This window comes from Photinus pyralis, unplaced genomic scaffold, assembly GCF_008802855.1.
Source record: "Photinus pyralis isolate 1611_PpyrPB1 unplaced genomic scaffold, Ppyr1.3 Ppyr1.4_LG6, whole genome shotgun sequence".
Classification (NCBI taxonomy): domain Eukaryota; kingdom Metazoa; phylum Arthropoda; class Insecta; order Coleoptera; family Lampyridae; genus Photinus; species Photinus pyralis.
The window spans coordinates 30448089-30467784 of NW_022170663.1; the positions used below are offsets into that span (position 1 = coordinate 30448089).

General features: G+C 36.9%; 1 protein-coding gene across 2 annotated transcripts in view; it reads left to right on the top strand.

The window, feature by feature from the left end:
- The window catches only part of LOC116174812 (RAB11-binding protein RELCH-like), a 21011-nt gene continuing 1315 nt past the window's right edge, over positions 1-19696 (top strand). Inside the window, exons 1-13 of one of the 2 annotated variants that reach the window (XM_031492803.1) lie at positions 1-347; positions 397-558; positions 608-771; positions 6415-6582; positions 6855-7206; positions 7247-7552; positions 7606-7751; positions 13622-13865; positions 13915-14106; positions 14937-15093; positions 15142-15666; positions 15719-15921; positions 15970-16132. In XM_031492803.1, the coding sequence (XP_031348663.1) occupies positions 122-347; positions 397-558; positions 608-771; positions 6415-6582; positions 6855-7206; positions 7247-7552; positions 7606-7751; positions 13622-13865; positions 13915-14106; positions 14937-15093; positions 15142-15666; positions 15719-15921; positions 15970-16132 (3008 nt within the window). In that variant the 5' untranslated portion in view covers positions 1-121. Of the gene's footprint in view, positions 348-396; positions 559-607; positions 772-6414; positions 6583-6854; positions 7211-7246; positions 7553-7605; positions 7752-13621; positions 13866-13914; positions 14107-14936; positions 15094-15141; positions 15667-15718; positions 15922-15969; positions 16133-19696 lie in introns of both variants that reach the window. The other variant, XM_031492804.1, reaches the window with a different exon arrangement.

The following is a 19696-nucleotide window of genomic DNA, read 5'->3' on the forward strand; positions in this document are numbered from 1 at the left end:
GTCAGTTTACATATGTCACTGTCATAGTAATGGTAAATATTTTGATGGCAAACGAGCTCGCACATAAACCTTAAATAATTAGAATTTTTCCAAAATATGGACAGAAGATTGTCATAACACAATGTCTAGTACACAACCAAACGCTGACGCCAAGTGTCAGGAAATAAACAAACCAATAAGTTACCACGAAATTGCGGCAAAACTTATAAATGATAGACTTCTTCTAACCGCCTTGGAGCTACATACAGAATTGGTGGAATCAGGAAAAGAATTGAAAGTGTTACGTGACTACTTTTCCAATCCGGGCAACTTTGAAGTACAAACATCGGAAGCACCCTCACTAATTTGTAAGTGTTACTCGATAAAGTGCGTGTTTCCCTCAACGATTATTTTTAGCACGATCGGGAAGTCAGCTCACTTTAGATAGTCTAGATCTCACACGGTTTTCGGAGGACGGCGAGCGGAGTGTCGATGAAAGGGTCGCCGTTTTGGAATTTGAATTAAGGAAGGCTCGTGAAACAATAAGTGCTTTGAGGAATAATTTGACCGTTGCGATTGGTTGATACGTGTCATAGTTTATGAACGTGATTATAGCCTTCTGTTTCAGAATCGGAAACAAGTACGCCAGATAAAAAAACAAGCAGAGTGCAGAGCAGCGACGCTATCAAACCCCATGAACAAAGGGCGTTGAATTTTTTAATTAACGAGTATCTGTTGACGCACGGTTACAAATTAACGTCGATAACCTTTGCTGATGAAAATGAAAGTCAGGTTTGTATTATTATGCTGATCAATGCTTCAGTGCTCTCATGAATAACTAACGCCTTTTTTTTGTTCTACCGACTTTTACTGTTTTTACAATTAAAGTTATTACTCAATATTAGTGTTCTGGGTAGATGAACAAATAGGTGCAATAATAACTTTTTTAATGCTGATTTTGTTCAGTAGAAATTCCTAGCATTTTACTTGATCAGCAGTGTGCATTGAAATTGAGTATTCATTGCACAAAATTGTTGAATGTGCAATGTTTTGCATTGTAAAAAGATAGTGGGATCATGGATGACGCTCAGTTTTGGAAATGACCCAATATGTCTGGTTCCAGTGTCTTCCCTGAGGGGTGTTTTCCTTATGTCAAATCAAATTTGCAAGTAGTAGGTAATGACATCTTTTATCATGAAGCATTCTTAATTAAATTAAAAAATAAATGTTTGTATTACATGGACATGGAATCAATGTGCTGTGACTGATCAGCTGTCTTGTAAGTTTTTATTCAGGGTTTGCCAAAGTCTTGGAATGGTCAATTATCCTCGCAATTATCACTATCACATGCAAATCAATCTTTTTCAAATTTGGAATGTGTATCCTCCTTCTCATCAGGAATCTGTTTGAAGTATTATACCTACTCATAATGGCAGATTATATGCCGATGTGTTTCTTCTTCCTCTTCGCACTTGTTTCAGGAGGTATTCAGCGCTTTGGTTGTAGGGTAGCACTAGTAGATTATTATCTGGTATTGCCAACTGTATCAACTGATATAACAATATACTTACCATTACCACAAAAGAAGAAATAAAAAAATGAAGTATAATAACACGCTTCATAATTTTATTTTTGCTTTTGATTATTAAATCATGGTTGTCCTTTTTTTCATTAATGAATAGGCTTGTGAAGTTAGACTACCCTATTGAAGTATGGATAGTAATTTTGTGTTCGTTATGGTTTTCCAGTTTTTTGCAGGTTAGTAGGTTCTTTTCGTGAGTATATACAGGGTGAGTTTTTTTTTTTCATTTTAAGCTTTCGGATCTCGGAAACATACAGATTCGGTTAAATGAGGAAAGAGTTGCCGTTTGAAGAGCTTATTTAAGATATGCTTTTGTTTTTCGAAAAAAATCCACAGTTTACTAGATATGAGCGAAAAACAGATTTAGTGATTTTTCATGTAGGTAACTGTTGTAGAATAGTTATTATTAGAAATACAGCAAAATGACACGAATAAAAGTTTTAGACATTTTAATGCTTAACATAATGAACATACTAATTTCCTTCTATATTTTACAATTTTTGAGTTATAATACAAACTTTAATTTTTTTAAATGATAGTCATAGTTGGCTTTGACGTATTTAAAAAGGGCAAATTTTTCTCTTTATAACGATATAAGGCGCTTGCTAAATGTACTTTAATAAATAAACGCGCTGCTCGTATTATTGAGAGGTAAATAAACAGAGTTTGCCATGGAAAACAGCATCTAGTGAGATTGGTAATAGTGTAACAGTGGCACATTTAACATATTCACAGGCCATTTTCGAAAATTCGGTATAAAAGTTAAATTAACAATTCAACACACTATTAAAAGTAAATCGTATAATGCCATGGAAAACAATAAATAAACAAAATACTACTGTTTATTGTTGAAGACCTCAAAGAAAACTTGGATTTAATGTTTGGTGCGGAATTATTGGATCACGAATTGTTGGACCTTTAATTTACAATGAGAATTGGACAGGCTAACGTTATCTTCATTTGCTACCAAATGAATTTCAAGATATATAGGATGGGTTAGTTTTGGAAACACGACGTAATTTACGCTGGTTTCACCACAATGGTGCCCCGCCGCGCAACCAACTATTTCGAAAATCATGGATAGGTAGGAACGGGTCAACCCTTTGGTCACCAAGATCGCCAGATCTTTCAATTTTAGATTTTTCCTTTTCGGTGTTCTAAAAGGATTTAATTTATCAGCGAACTTATGCGACTTATGCATGATGCTGTGGTAAATGCTTTTCGCATTTTAGATGGTAGGGTAATACGGAAAGCTATAAATTCTATCGTGAAAATATGCCGCTTGTGTGTGCACTTTGAAAATTTTTTACATGTATTACTTCAAATTAGAAATTTAAATGTAATATTTCGTACTCGTAATTTCTTTTCGTTGTCGTTCTATTTGTGGCCCTAAAGTTTTAAGTATATTATAATAGACTGAGTAATTAAGAGAACAAAAATGTTTCCCATGGCAAACTCTGATTTTACTACTCTTAATGATACAAACAGTTCTGTGTCATGTTTATTTGTCAAAAGTACAATGAACCTTATATCATCGTAAACAGAAAAAAATGCACTGTTTAAAAATTTCACCGCCAACTAAGGTTTCCATTTAAAAAAATGTAAGTTTGCGTTATAACTCGAAAATTATACAAGAAGAATGAAAATTAATAAATGTACCTAATTAAGCGGAAAAAAATCTACAATTTTTGTCCCTTAATCCAAATACGCGGTGGGCCGAGAAAAAGTTCGGCAACGCTTCACAATATTCGCGTTTTAAAATTCTACTGGCAACTCGAAGCGAATTTTGAAGGCACCCATGTTGGTTAAATTCGTTAAAAATGGCGGTACTGTTTCTGATAGTGAGAACGACGATTCTTCCACACACTGCGGTTATACGGCTTTCGGTTTGAACTTTTAATTAATAAGGACGTTTTAAGCGATCTATTAATTCTTTCGCGTTCACAATATGTTAATCTGAACCGACGGTTCGGATAACAAATCAATATACGATCGAAATAGAATAGTCATAGATTCTTTTCGAAGACTTCAGTAAGAATTCATCTCTCCCACCAGATTTTCACTTGGGGACCTCGTCGAATGCAAATGCGAAACGTACCCAACGCGTCCACGCGGTTTTTTATACACGCCAAAGTATAGGAGTGATCACCCCTCTTATGCTTCAGGTTTTAGAGCCGACAATACTGTAACGTTTCGACTGTTATCTACTTAAACACTCGCCCTTATCGCGCCATATTTCGCGAATATAAGTTCTGTTTTCCTGAAGCGGTATAAAACTTCCTATACCAGTAAATTTTACACTATCCATAACTTCTTCAAAAATAGGTTTTATACATATTCCTCAGAGGTGTTTTAGAGATACCTAAGAAATTCTACAGAAATCTTCACTGGAAATTCCTCAATCTTCAGAGATTCTCTCCAGGTTCTTTTAAAATGTTTGAAATAATTTCTGAAACATTTTTAAAAATTTTGGAGAAACAATCAGAACACCAAATACTGGAATAATTGATCGAAGTTGTTCTCTGGAAGATTTTTAGTGATGGCGTGTAACAGCTAGTTACAAAACCAAAACTGAAACGCCCGCTCGTACCAACAATTCTGATTTTATTTCCGACCTAATGGACCTTTTTTCTCCACACTTGAAAAAATCAAAATCCGTCACACCTCTGATTCAGCTCACCTGGTCACAAAATAAAGAATGATTTAAGTATTAAAACTGACCTTAGCAAAGACTAATGTTAATTTTACGTCAAATTTATGTAGTACTGAGGCTGTACGAATAGATTAAAGTGGTCACTTTTCCAACTAACTTAACGTTTCCTTGACTTTGAATACAAATAAATAGTTACCATAATCATACAGCAATAATAATAATAATTCTCGAAATACTGTTTGATCCAACTCTTGGAAAGGAAAATCGATTCAAGTCTCGTATAATGAATGGCACCTTTTGATTGGCAGTTCAAGTTACACCCCGTTCACACGGCGACGATTCGTTTTTTTTCGCACTAGTCCACACGAGCATTCGGCATTACGAATCGTGGGAAAAGCTAACATATTACCACGACATTTTTGTGAAAATAATACATGCTTTCGATTATTAGTGTCGCACCAAAATATGAAACACTCGCCCACGTGACACAAACAATTTCAGAAATCCTCCTAAATGATGAGACCCATCTATAGCTTACATGATCCAATTTAAAACACAGTGGAGCTACAAAAAAAATTGAAAAACTGGAAGAAACTTGGTCGACTAACTACTAAACACATTTTTGAGATTCACAATTAAGTTAGCCAGTAGATGTGTCTCGTTTAGACGATTTTTCCACATTTTGTGAGCAGCTTCTTCTGACATTCCGTTCTGCAGATATTTGCACTAAAAGTTTTGACATCACAGAAGTGTCTCGCCCAGACGTTCCACTTGCCCTTTATGAGTACTCTCCTCCGACAATCCGCTCTTGAGATATAAGAAATTATGGTTGGTAGAAATTACTTGCTTTGATGGAGACCTTTCACTAGAGTACCATGAAGAATGAACCCTATCCCCCTCCCCTCCCAATTTTGTTAAGGGAAAAGAGAGAAGGGCTGTAGTAGGTAGAAAACAGTTCTTTTCATTCATGATACCACTAGTGGAATGCGTATGCAAAATCTGAGACAAATTGGTTGTCCCATGTAAAAGTTACTTTTGGAAACAGCATCTGGGCTAATAATTAATGCGGGTGGCTCCTCTCAAGACAACAAAATTTGAAGGCCGTTTTGCACATCTTCAAGGCTACGCATTGCAAAAATTCCAGGCCTCTAGGAAAATTCCCCTAAAAGTAGTTCAAACCCTCAAAAATCGGTCCTGACAGACGGATGGGCGGACGGCAAAACGAAAACAACAGCACATTTTTTTAAAAGGTGCGCACAAAAACTACCTAGGAACGCCACACCCTAGCCAGGCAAGAAGTGTTGGAGTTAAAACAGGAGTAGAAACCACCCAAATGTTCCTCTGATTGTTGAGAAGCGACGCGGTTTGAATAACCTACAGAGAAATCCCAAAACACATAACAACATCATATTAAAATTCAATCGTCTATCCTGCACCATTAGTGTTGGCCTATTATTTAAACAGATTCAAAAAAATATAAAACATTGTGTCATTGCCACTATTTACAAAAATATCGAACATAATGGCAACCCATCCTGTATATGAGAATATTTCAATTTATTAACTAAGTCTGGGGGATTATAGTTACTAGATAAACACAAAGTTCATTTTATTCGAATTTTTATTTTCGTATTTGTTTTCCTTTCTAGAATTATTGTTTGTAATTGCGTTGTTTTCGTTTCAATTTAATTGCCTTTGTAAAGTATTCAATTGAGATAATGTGTAGAAGTAAGACACACCTGGTCAAGTTTGAGATCAGGAGTGTTTATCGGGCAAAAGTTCATTAATTTCAAGGAAATGCACATCTGGTGTTGATAACGAAGAGGCAGGTGTTTCGTAGTATTGCGCGTCTCTGTCGCCGTTTGTGTGTGAGTGAAGTGCGCCTAATATCGCAAACCCTGTACGATCAAAGTATTTGGATTATTAAGAAAATACCAAGTAATTTAAAGATTTTTTATTTCAATTGTCGACCGTCTGCGTGCGGGGTAATAATCCTAATAAGCTTTTTACGCTTTTTTTCTTTCTAGGACTTTGTTTTAACGTTTCGGAATAAATTTTTGTCTTTGTCAATCAATTGTGTATTTATTAGAATTCATTTCGCGACCCCGATAGAGTTTTCATTTCAGGTTTTTCTATTGGTGCCCAAGACTTATTTTAGATGTTGATCAAAATTTGTGTAATAAATTCTTTCTATTTTCAGGATTTCGAAGATTGGGACGACGTCGGATTAAACATCTCGAAACCGGCCGAGTTACTATTGCTGTATAGGGAAGGTCTAAAACAAACAGGTCAACATTGTGTTCAGTCGTACACGCAAACAGATTTGCCTCTTAGGGATGAGAATGCGGAGGTAAAAATAGGAAAGTTGGTAGGTTTTTGCTAATGTTCGTTTACGATCGGTTGCACATAGTGAGCCAATTATCCATCAAAATTTAACCAAGAAACTTACTTTCCAAACGTCTCCTGTAATTTCAAACACAACGCAATCAGCAAAAGAGGTTTTATTGTATTTTTTTGAAAGGCTAGGTTCTCGATTATGTTGATTAGTGGAACCCCACTGAATTTTGCATTTGTGTGCAGCAGATAAATATTTCTTCCTTGAGTCTGAGTAATTTTTTTTATCAAAGCATTCCGTTTCAGAATAACGAAATAGAAAAACTGAGCTCAAAAATATTAGAACTAAACACAAAAGTAATTGATTTACAAAATGAGAATGTACGACTATGTCATAAGAATGAGGATTTAGCAAGTAGAAAAGTAGAATTATTAATAGACTCTCATAGTAAAAATTCCAGTAGCGATGGTAATTCTCCTGAACACTTTGAAATCATAGATAGAGGCACATTACCTGTAAAAAAACAAGATCTATACGACAATGTGTCGAATAATAGCTTAAATGAGAGCGAGTGGACCAACCTTCCTACAAACATACATGAAGAGATATGCGAAGACAACAAATCGAAAACCGTCACCCCTCATTGCTATAAGAATTGTAGGTGAGTAATCTCGAGGACCATTAAATTTTGTATTAGTTCATCTACTCTGCAGACACCTACCTAGTGGATTCAAACGAGAGTTACTATCCCATTCGTTAATAAGTGGCATAGAAAATCAGGCGTTCGAAAACATATCCAACGAAAGTCTCATTCACGTGATCTCGCAAGCTCTCCTAAAAATCATTCCGAATATTATACTGAACAAGCGCGAAGAAGTCATTCCGCTACTCGTCTGTCTGGTGTACTTAAATCCGAACGCTGCTGAACGAGACAAACTGCTGCAGCAGCTTTTCAATTTGAAAAAGAAACCGTCTCGAGAAGAACGCGAGGTTATCTTAGCGGGTAAGTTTGGAAACGTATTAAGTGTCCGCCAATTGTGTCGTCGTGCTTCGCAGGTATTGTTAGCATCGCGCGGTGTTCTGGCGAAAATTTGGTGGAAAATGAAATTCTTCCTCAGTGTTGGGAACAACTAACACATAAGTATGTGGAGAGACGGCTGTTGGTTGTCGAGTCGTGTATGGTTCTTATTCCTTATGTGTCTGTAAGTAGTGTCTCTCTGCAGAATATAGGAGAATGGGACGCCGCCAACTAGTATACTGTGGAGGCACAATGTGCAAATGCCATTATATTTAAAAGGTTACAGTAGTGCCACGGGACAGAAATATGTGGCGCAAACATTTTTGTGTTTTAAGTGGCGCTAAATTCATGGCTCCATTGCTAACTTGTGATAAAAAAAGTAATGATTTTACTCAACACTAAAAAATAACTATTTATACGGGGTGTCAATTTTTGAAGAGGGGGGTGAAGGGGGTGGGAGTTGTCACTCATAACGTCCTTCTAGTTCCCCCTCGATACCCCCGAAACCGTTTTGCGCGATTTTCAATATCTTCTTTAGTTTGGAAAATATGGCCGACTGCAAGTTTTAAAATTGACACCCTGTATATTATACAATGGGGAAAATTCAGTGTTTTTGTGCGAGCATAAAGATTATGCGAGCGCTAAAATTTATCGTTCCCGCGTGTATAATGCACCATTTTTTTTCAAAATAGTAATTACTATAATAGCTAAAAATAGTAATTGTGAACGCCGCCGTTTAGATACCCAAAACATGAAAGCACTTAGTACAGGTCGCGTGCGTTTAAAGCTAGGTAAACCATCGCTCGCCGAGGTTAATAGAGTTGGTAACAAGCAGATACGTGACCAGTGCGCGTCGGCTCTTCGCGCACGTTAAAAAGTTACAAACATTGCTCCGATTTTTTACCACCCGCGCGTTAGTAAGGGAAGTGTTGCATTGTGGTAAAAAATAACCCTCACCTTTTTTGCCGGAAATACATGTTTTGAAGCACCAGGAATCTGAATCAAACAAAATGTCGACGATGTCGATCTGTCTGTACTCTCATTTCCGGCCAAACGGCTGAACCGTTTTAAACCAAATTTAGTACACGTATTTTTAGACGTAAAAGGAAGAGCTGAAGAGCTTTTGTGGAGAATCGTTCATGAGCTAGTGCGTCAAAATTATTTCCAGCTAAACGGCTGAAACAACTGAAACCAAATTTGGTACATACATTCTTACACCTAAGAGGACAAAGTCGCGCATGCGCAGGTGTGCGATTGGTATCTGTGCTAGTCACAGAAAATTTGTTCATGAATATTGTAATGTAAATACATTTAGGATTTGAGAATCCATAATTCGCAGGTCGATTCAAGTGGAGACTTATTGGGTTAAAGAAGTATGAGAGATACTTTGAATTCTAATGGTTTGGTTTTAGCGTTACGTAGTGACCACAAAGGCGAATTGAAGGCAACGTCGTTTTCCTTTTAACCTCTAAAATAAATAAAAATTAATTTTTGGGGTGAAAATCACCCCCTTCTCATGTCGTTACTGTCGTTAAGCGGCCAAAATTGGCATTGACTGTTTTCAGTGAGACACCCTGTATAATGAAAGTATCAGAAATATCGGTCATGTTTCCTTTATTATAATCGTTTCCGTTTAACTGATGTTTGACAATTCCGAGAATAATTTGTGATTGACTTAATATTAGCGTTACAGGTTTTCGTTTTTTCCCTCAAATAAAATACTGACTTGTGATTAGCTCGTATTTGTGATACAAAATGTCTTTGGCTTGTATCTTTTGTTCGAAGCTTTCACAAACGCACGGGGTTTACAGTAGGTATGCTACCAAACCTGTTCCATTTTTTAATTGCAGTATTGATTGAAGTTTTGAATGAATGCACCAAAAGATAGAAGATTTAAATGCATTCCACATTGCTTTCATATATGCCAGCATTATCGATTGAACTGATAAATTATGTTATCAACTCAAAAAAAAAAAAAAAAAAATGAACTGATAAATTTACGTACATTCTCTTTCTGTCGAATAATTTATTACCTACTTACAATTCTATCAAATGTGCGAAACGAAATCCAATACGCACACAACAATTAATAGTAAGTATCGAAGGTTCATTAAATAATAGATTTGTTGAGGGTTTTGACAAACTTATTGTCCCTATTTAAATTCGAGTGGATAAAGATTACAAGATTTGTACCGCACATTATAGATAAGGTTTTATTAATAAATTGATCGTTTGCTCGTTGGAAATTTCAAACCAACTTTTAAACTTCTCGTGTGCCTACTTTCGATACAATTCCAAATAATCTTCATGTCCGATTATTCACTTCGAACAAAGTCTATTTAGTTTTTTTTGTAGAAATTAATGTTACGCATCCGTTCGTACTATTGATATCCATTTTCCAAATTTTGAAACTACGTAAACAGAATTGAAATATGACGTTATGAGAAAAAAATCGTGTGAGATGGAATGAACTTCAGCGCTTTTTTGTCTGGTAGATCAGTTTCTATTAGCCTGTTGCAACATGAATGTCGCAAAGTAACTTTTTCAAAACGTAACGGCGTTGTGATTTTTTAGTCTTCTTCTGCAGTAGTAGAAAAATGAGGAGTGTACTTGTACCTACCAGGCCGCATAATTAACAATTCTTTAGGGACGGGGCTACATGATGTGGGGTCGGCGACATCCGGGCGCCATCCCCGAGCGGGGTTTACTTACTAACGTGGTGATTTTTCAGTTTTTCCTGCAGAAGAAAGTTGAAAAAAACTAAAAAATCACCACGTTAGTAAACCACGTTCGGGGATGGCGCCCCGATGTCACCGACCCCACATCATGTAGCCCCGCCCCTAAAGAATTGTTAATTATGCGACCCGGTAGGTACAAGTACACTCCTCATCTTTCTACAGGCGATCTTCTACGGGGTCTCATTTGCTGCCAGCCAGCTAGCCCACCGGCCACAGTGAGATTACAAGCCACCGTTTTACAAATAAATTTGCAAAAAATGCATTAAAAAGAGATAATTACAAAAAAAGTTAAATCACTGTTTGCTGCTAAACAATGGCCGAGACAGTCCTAAAACTGTCGTCAAATTCAAATTCAATATGGGCATAGCTTTAGCCATATAATACGCAATGCCAAAAGTTCCTTTGTCTGTCTGTCCCTCTATCTGTCCGTGTGAACGATAACAGGTTAGAAATGTCCGATCGCTTTGACATATCCGTTAGTTATGAACTGAATTGCATGAAATTCAATATGGGCATAGCTTCAGTCATATAATACGCAATGCCAAAAGTTGAATCGAATCGATTCAAAATTCACAGTGCCCTCTTCGCATCTCCACTAATTATAAACCAAATTGCAAACTTTTTTATTTATGAAAGCATTTAAATGAAATTTGATACATAGCCACTTGAAACAAAGAAAATCTAACGTTAATTTCAAAATTTAGGTTTGCGCATGCGCAGTGTCAACTTTCTTATTTATGAAAGCATTGAAATGAAATTCTTATAAACTGAAATTGAAGTAGGACATCAAAATGGATCTATCTTTCATATTTGTGGCCGGATTTTTACGATTTTAATAGAAGTTGCATCTGACGAATGAGAAATGAATGCAAGTGGAAATGCGCTTTTTGTAAATCGTTTACGATTACTTTTTTAACTTGTTGTATTAGTATTGAGTGGGCGGGGTTTCAGCTAAGGCTGCTCTACCAACCTAACCCACTACACATTTACGAATACCCATGCCCGTACCCGGATTCGAACCAGGGACCCTTAGGGCCGGTATTTCAGTTACCACTTAAACTAATGCTTAGTTAAGCGGCTCTCTCTGGTTTAGCAATGGTTTAAACCAAATCGTGTATTTCAGTGCTTTACTTAGTTAAGGGAGGAATGAGCGGTAGATGTTAATGTTGGCTATTCTGATTGCGTGAGTACGCTTGCGCGGTAATTATTTGTAAATAACAATAACAGCTGATGCATTTTATAACCTTATTTTACGTGCACATTTCACAATTCATGCTCGTCCCACACCACAAAATTATCCTGCCTGTTTCTGAAGACTCTAGGTTTTCTTCTTCTCCCAAGATGTTCAACAAAATTTACAATTTCTCCATCATCTTCATCACTGGATGGATAAACATGAACATCAATAACATCCATTGTAAATAAATTGACGGGGATGGAACGATTAAATATTAATTTTTCTAAATTTTAGGTTAGATATAAACACCTTAAACCATTATTTAACACTTAAACCGTGGCTAGTCGACCGCTTAAGTAAACCCTGTTTTTACTTGACTTAAGTGGAAGCTTAGGTACTGAAATACGCGCCATATGGTTTAAGTCTTGACTTAGCCTAAGCTTTTACTTAAACTGTACTGAAATACCGGCCCTTAGTACCGCAGTCCAGCTTCAATTCAACTGCGACACACGAGCCGGCTTAAGAATGATGTTATTGTTTGTAAAAACATCCAATCACTTGTCTTAACAACACTGTTAGCTGAGAACATAGTTAAGTATGCCATATGGCTTCATACATAATAGGGGCCGATAATCAATTTTGTGGTTTTCCCTGTATTTCTTACCCGAGCGAAAATTTTGATTTTACCGTATTAAGTTTAAAGTTCAAACGCTCAAAAATAAGTTAAAACCAACAACTTTTTTTTAAATGAAAATACATTTTTATTTTCCTTTTGGAATTCTACATAGTGTTTCATGTACAGGGTGTCCCATTTTCGACACTTTTATAGGCGTTATGGGATCTTTTTGGGTCAAACTTGCAATGCTAAAATCAAAATTTGCACATTTTTGCTTCAGAGATTCGGAGATAAATCAAACAATTTTCAATTTCATAATGACCGTATTCATAGGTATATTCTTAGTAAAAACAGAAACAAAAAAATGTTTTGTAAAAATTATTAATAAATAATGCCGTTTTCAAAATAAATTATACAGTACTATCGGGTAAAAAAGTTATTGGATCTAACTTAATTTTATTTAAATGGCATACCCTTTATATTTCAATCTAAAAATAGCATATTAAATTTTGTTTTTCTTAAATGCAACACTGAAAAAATTCAATATCGATACAAAAAGGTTCAAAAAAGATTTCTTAAAAATTCAAAAATTCGTTTCTAGTAATTTCTAATTTTTTCAGTGTTAGAAAAAAGGGCGATAGTTCGTAGAAAACAGTTCCTTTTGTTGAGACCTTTAATTAGAATACTATGAATGGGTAAAGCGTGTGGTTGCCCCCCCTCCCTCGCCTTTCCCATTATCAAAAGTTTTACTTGCCACTAAAAGCATGCGCATGTAAAATGGTATTAGACTCTATTAGTGTGACGTCAAATTTGAGCGGGAAATTCGAAATGCTGGACTTGGCTGTTTTATTGTCGAAGATATTGACCCCTATCGCGCCATACATTAAGTATCAAATTAGCAATGCCAGTTTATCCAATTTGTTTGTAACTCTTATTGTATTTCCTCTATGCCGCTGTTACCACGGCAAGGTTCTTTGGCAAGGGGTGAAGTCTCGCTGAAAGGGCAAATGACGAGTTTGTTATTCGGTCCAAAAATTTTGCAATGAAACTTTGGGGAATGGTTGGACTTATGCCCGCGAAGGTTTCAAATGTAGTAAAACACTTCCCGAAATTAACACGGGAACGGGAAAAAATAGATTACGACATGGGCTAGTAGACGGTACCGGGAACGAGTATAAAAAAAATAGTATGAAATAACAATAGTGTTAATGCTGAAGAGTGTTATGAAATTAATATAAAAGGTGTCCCAAAACGCACACAAGAAGTAATTCTAGCAGACAACGCAGGTTTCTAATTAATAATGGCGATTTTTTAATTGATCTCCGTGTGTGGTAGTCTAATCTGCTCGTTGTCGGCGTCTGGACTCCTATATTCAACTGCAAATGTTGCTAATTAGGAAATCGGTTTAGTTTGCAGAGTTTTTCAACACTTTCATTAACATTCACACAATGACCCAACTTGCTAGATCTATAGTAGCGATAGTGCCTATGTCATCGCTAAAAAATTACCAAAGTATTTTGCAGAGTCCCATTCGAAACTCTCTAATGCTCTCGATGTTGCAACAAATGCTTGAAGACCGAGACGAAATCGTCCGCGAGATGGTCGTACGCGCTTTGGCGATGGTCGTCGGGTTCTGCGACGACGGCGACAAGTACTGGCAGTGCGAGGAGCTGGCGATCCGGACTCTGGAAGATTCCAGCGACGTGGTCGTCAACGTCAGTGTCCAGGTGCTATTTCCCGTTTTGGCGCAGTGGGCTTTAGCTTTAGGTCGTATTTTATCAAAGATGTGAGAAATATTTACGAGATTGTTTTTTAGATCGATTGCAAACAGACTTGATAAAGCAGCTTTTGTATAAATTGAATAAGTACTTAAAGGACGAGACGTCTGAATGTTACGCCGTGCATCTTGTAAATGCGATCGATAATTTATTACCGTTTGTTTTGGTTCATGTGTGCAGTTACCATAAGATTTTGGATAATATAGAAAAGGACATGGCAATCGAAATAAGTAAGTTTTTCACTGTGTTTGGAAGCTTTGTGTTGGGATCCATGCACATTTGACATGATAAAAATATCGAGAATTCTTTGTTTTAATTTTGTGAAAACAATTGATTTTTACATATATCTCCAAATCCATTTATGGTAGTAAAGTTTCTTGTAGGAAATTGACAACTTTCACACTTGTCCTTTTGTGTGATGCTAATCATCCACTTCTGACATCTAACCTTAGTCATGCTCAACCAGGAAATAGTAGACTTTGGCCTTGGTCTTCAAAACAAACTGATTTATATTACAGTTAGGTAAAAAAAACTACTACGCAAAATTATTAACTACACAGCGGACCACAACGCCTAAGCTACAACGCAAAATTTAAAGGAAAATTCCTTTCTTACAAAATCTTTACAAACAAGTGAATTACACTCAAATTGACTGCAATTGTCGTGTACACTCACAAATAAAACTGCACAATGCCTTTCTGCAGTGGTGATCTACGTAGATGGAAATTCGCCTCAAGAATATATCTCTGCTGAAGCTCTCCACGACGTGTTGCAGAACTGTCAAATGTTGGGGTTCTCGAGTTTAGTAAGACGAAGCTAAGACTTGTAATTGATCAGCTGTTCTGATCGCTTCGTCAACAGGAAATACCTTCTGCAGTTGGTCGGGCACTGAATACATCAAATCTTCTACTCAGAAAGCGATCGGAGGTTCTTAGCCCCTTTAGAGCAGCTTATATTTTTCAGATACTTAATTTTTACTATTAGAAAATGTGCATGTATCTCACAAAAAATTCAGTCAACAAAAGATGGAATCATTTTATCTCCAATTGAAATATTCTAGAGCCTGATGTCCTAAAATTGTGTACGAACTTAACGAACCCGGCGAACTTTTACGAAGGCGACTTTAACGCCGGCATGATCTTTTACGAATTCGATAACTACATCGAACTGAACACGACCGCCTTTTGGCCACAGTTGGACTGGCTCCTAGACATTGTGTAAGTGACACACTACCCGAAGGTATAATTTGCAAATCTCTTTTGCAGGTTACCGGACCTTTTGAACAATCTCAACCACATAGACCTCTCGCAGCACTCGCTCATTCAGAGCGTCATCAGCTTACAGCAACATACCTGCGTACTTTTCGGAAAGAACTTCGCTCGCACACGAATTTATCCGTTGTATAATACTCACGTTCAAAATTTGGAGCAGATTATCTCCAGCTTTAACCAGTATTCGCCCAATTTAAGTATAATACCCGTTTATTTGATCTCAGTGTTGAGCTTTTGCGATCGTGAGGAGTTAACTAGCTCGTTTAAGCGCTTCATCTGTGCATTACCTCTGTGTGGAACGCCTTTAGATTGTTTGGAGATCACAGTTAAAGGTTTATGTGATGTCGGTATGCAGGAGGTGGTGGTGATATGCTTGTGGGATGGTGTAGTACATCAGCGACCGCTCGTAAGAGCGGCGGTTGCAGCTCTCTTTGGGACCATTATCAAACATTGCCATGAGGGTTTGCTTGCTTCAAAGATTACGCCGGCTTTAGTTACGTTAGCTAATGACAGTGATGTGTAAGTTGCACAGGTGGGTTTGGTTATACTTAATAATTGGTCATCATTGTAGCCTAGTCAGAACGGCTACCGTGCCTGGTTTGGGAAACCTTATAACCGAATCGACGGTCGCGGAGGTACACGATAAAGCGTATATGCAGCTACAGACGTGCTTATCGGATCCGACTTGTAAGGAGAATCACAGTTTGTTAAGGCAGCTTGTTGTCACCTTGGGTAACATTGCTAATAACTGCAAGGTGTCTTTTAGGGATGAAGGTAAGCAACTTACTGTCACGGTTTTTTTGCTTACCTTAGTATTTCCAGTGATCTTACCTCAGCTGTCATCGTTGTCGACTTACACGTGCGTCATGTCAAATCAAACACGCAAAGTGGATATGGTTTTGGCACTGTTAGAAGCCTTCTCTAATGTTTTGTACAGCCCATTGAGTAAGCAAACGATTATTGCTGTACTTTTGCCTGGCTTAAGGTGAGTAATGTAAAAGGGAATGTGGAGAGTAGGGGAACATTAATGGCAAGGTTTAATTTGTAAGTATACAGCCTATTTTTTTAAGGCACTTTTTTGAGGATCCAATTTTTCTATTTAATTGTCTAAGGTTGGTTTTTTGCCTTTTTCATATCTTCTTTAAATTTTGTGGAAATGTATTGCTATGTAACTCATCTGGATGCCCAGTATGGCCCACACAATACAACAAAAATGTGTAAATGTTCAGCAGAATTTCAAGGCTAATCCTGTTATTCGTCAGTGCAAATAACTTCAAAAAGCCAAAACAACTAGACTTTAACACACAATTTACTTGCTTTAGTTTCACTTATTTTCATTTTAAATTTGATTTGACATATAATTACGCGGATTGCCCAAACTACTATGAAACTCAAATTTTACTGGATTCATAAACACGCTTTAACAATTACAAACAACTAATGTACCCTTAAACAAATTTAATGTTCAAACAACAACACAGACGAAACTTACTGATTTTGCAGTGCATTTTTTTTTCGACCTTGACTTGACTGAATGCTAAACTGAATATATAATACAAGCACCTTCCTACACTTCGCAATCGACGACGTAAACTGGAAAATAATTGTTAAATAACCGAGTTTGCGGCTAATTCCTGATCCTACTTTCTTGAAACGGAAGCTAACAATCTTCAGAAGTGGGATATAGAAAGATTCTATTCCGGAAGTCGCTAGCATCTTAAAAAAAACAGATTGTAAATTGACACAAGGTGTGCTGTGACCGGCAATCTTTCCTGGCGAGAGGTATAGTTTTCGATCTTGGTCGACTCGTTTCTTAACATGTGTTTACATTAAAGGATTTCATTGTGTTTTGAAATACGCAAAGTTCTTAAAAGATGAAAATTGTGGTGGGAGTCGAATTAAACCGTCATATTAATATTGAGCATAGTATTAATTTATACACAGTAATATATTATTTAGGGCCGCTTCTACAATTACACCTCTCGCAGAATAAGATATTCTTGGAATAACTGCCATAGTAACAAGTATCCCATTGGTTGACGCATAGCTAACAACGCAACCGTCGACGTTTATTCTAGGTATAGGTCATTCTCGGTATATATCTGCATTGTAGAATCGGCCCTTAGTAACATTACATATAAAAGTAGAGCTTCAAACCTACAGCATTACTAATGTAGCAGTAAAGAATGAGACACCTCACTAATATAGTGTCTTCATGGTGTTTGCTAACTTCACATCACAGAGAAGTTGTAAAAGTCGTCATATTCTTCACCCGCTGGGTGTTGCTACCAAAATAATTAAAGCACTAGGAAGCACTACCGAAGCACTAAAGAATGAGGCATCTTACAAGTATAATGCTTACATGGTGTTTGCTAACTTCACAGTGAAGTCGCAAAAGTCGCCATATTTTTGACCCGATAGTTGTTGCTACCAAAATAATTGAAGCACCAGGAAGCACTACCGAAGCACTAAAGAATGAGACATCTCACAAGTATAGTGCTTACATGGTGTTTGCTAACTTCACGGTGAAGTCGCCATATTTTTGACCCGATAGTTGTTGCTACCAAAATAATTGAATCACCAGGAAGCACTACCGAAGCACTAAACAATGAAACATTTCACAAGTATAGTGCTTTCAGTGTGTTTGCTGGTGTGAAGTTGGCAAGCAGTTCACAAAAATATCGATAAATCGTGAATGGCAAGTGTTGCTGCAAAATTAATTGGAGTATTTAGAAGCACTAAGGAATCACTAAGGAGTGAACCATATATCGACGATAGTGCTTCGAAAGTGCTTGCTAGTGTGACGTGGTGGACAAACAATTCGGTTAAGTCAATGCCGCTAGATGTTGACTAGAAAATTAATAAGGCACTAGAAAGAACTAACGAAGCACTAATGAATGGGCCATACCCGAGGTCTAGGCTTCAACTGTGCTTGCCTACTTCACAGAGCCAAGTGGCACGTGATAAAACATCTAAGGCCCCTTACGTTAATTGTAGACAACGCTTTGACCTGAAGCACAGTAGGGAAGGAACGTTAAATAAAACACTGAAATTGTGAAAAGTTTGTTTAATAATGATCGTAATTATTATGATTCCGAAAACCCGGAAATTTAGTTGATGTACGATAATGTAAGCAAAGCCAGAAGGGTGTCGTACTCTCGCAAAAGTCACTGCCAAGGGTAAAAAGAGTACGACGAAGAAAAACCTTGCAGTTTGATTAAAACAGTCCAAAAGTTAATTAACAAAATATTTTGTAAACGTTTAAGCAGTAGTTAACAAAGATTGTAAATGCATATACACAATGTTGGTTACACTCAAGGTTAAAAGCAAGTTTTTTGGGGGCAATGGGTCAGGTAGGAACAGGTACCAAGATTCTGAGAAAGGGTGAAATACACAGAATGTGACTCATCTTTGGTGCAATAAAGTTCTTTTGTTGAAAGCAAGATGGAAAATTACATGGCCTTGTAGGCAAATTTAACAAAAAACAAGATATGTGGAAATTATTGAATCGCCACTCATTTAACGCACATAGATTCTAAACTGAAGAGCTTTGATTAGCGTAATCTCGCTCCTGCAAGATGGGTAGTCCGCCCCTGGTTTTGGGGCATCGAACCTACAGTTGGATGTCGAAGACAATCACGGAATTAGGTGTCGTAACACAAATTTGACTACAGTTTTTACCACCTCCGTGACTGCTTCATTCACGGAGAAAATTGTTAGTAACAAACAACAAGTCAGTAAATACATCAAACGAATCAGTAATTTCCACATATTAAAATAAAATGAACCAAACTTACATGAATGTTACTTCAGGGACAAGACCAAGTAATCAACATCAATAAACATAAATTAAGCAAACATTACACCAAAAACGTAAACAATTACAAACAATAGCATAACGGTATCACACATATGATTGCATTGCGGTTAAACCAAGCAAATTTCAAAAACAAATATTGAAACACACAAAAAATTTAAAATGCGGCAAACAAAACACAAATACGATATAAAGAAATGCAAAAATTACTACCTGCATTAAATAAAACAAAATAACAACAAACATTTATGGAGCGACGCGTTCACCGCCGCCATTCAAGACAAGCTGTCAAACGTAACCCCCGTTCGTGCTTTCTAGGTGGCGCAGGCAGCTTTTCCCCACCTAGAAATTGCATGGTTGCCAACTCTCCAAAATGTATGTATCGTCGTAAGTTGTATATACAGGGTGGAACCTTTCAAGGTGAAACAAATCTTTGATCGCATTGTTTACCATGCATGTTAAATAAAAATTCGGCCTTAATGAGTGGTTTGTAGCAGTCCGTACGGGTTAAGAGATAGAGTATACCTTTTCACGTTTGATTTGCATCTGATTTACTCGTAGGAATTAAGGTTGGGTCAGTTGCGTGTTACATTACAGTGTAGTTACAGCTTCTTTTCTTGTTGCATTATTGTTTAATTATATTAAATTTCGTTCATAAATAGAGACTTACGTAAATATTATATGAAACAGTAAAAATAATCAAACTTGCAAATTAGTTCGTAAACACGATTT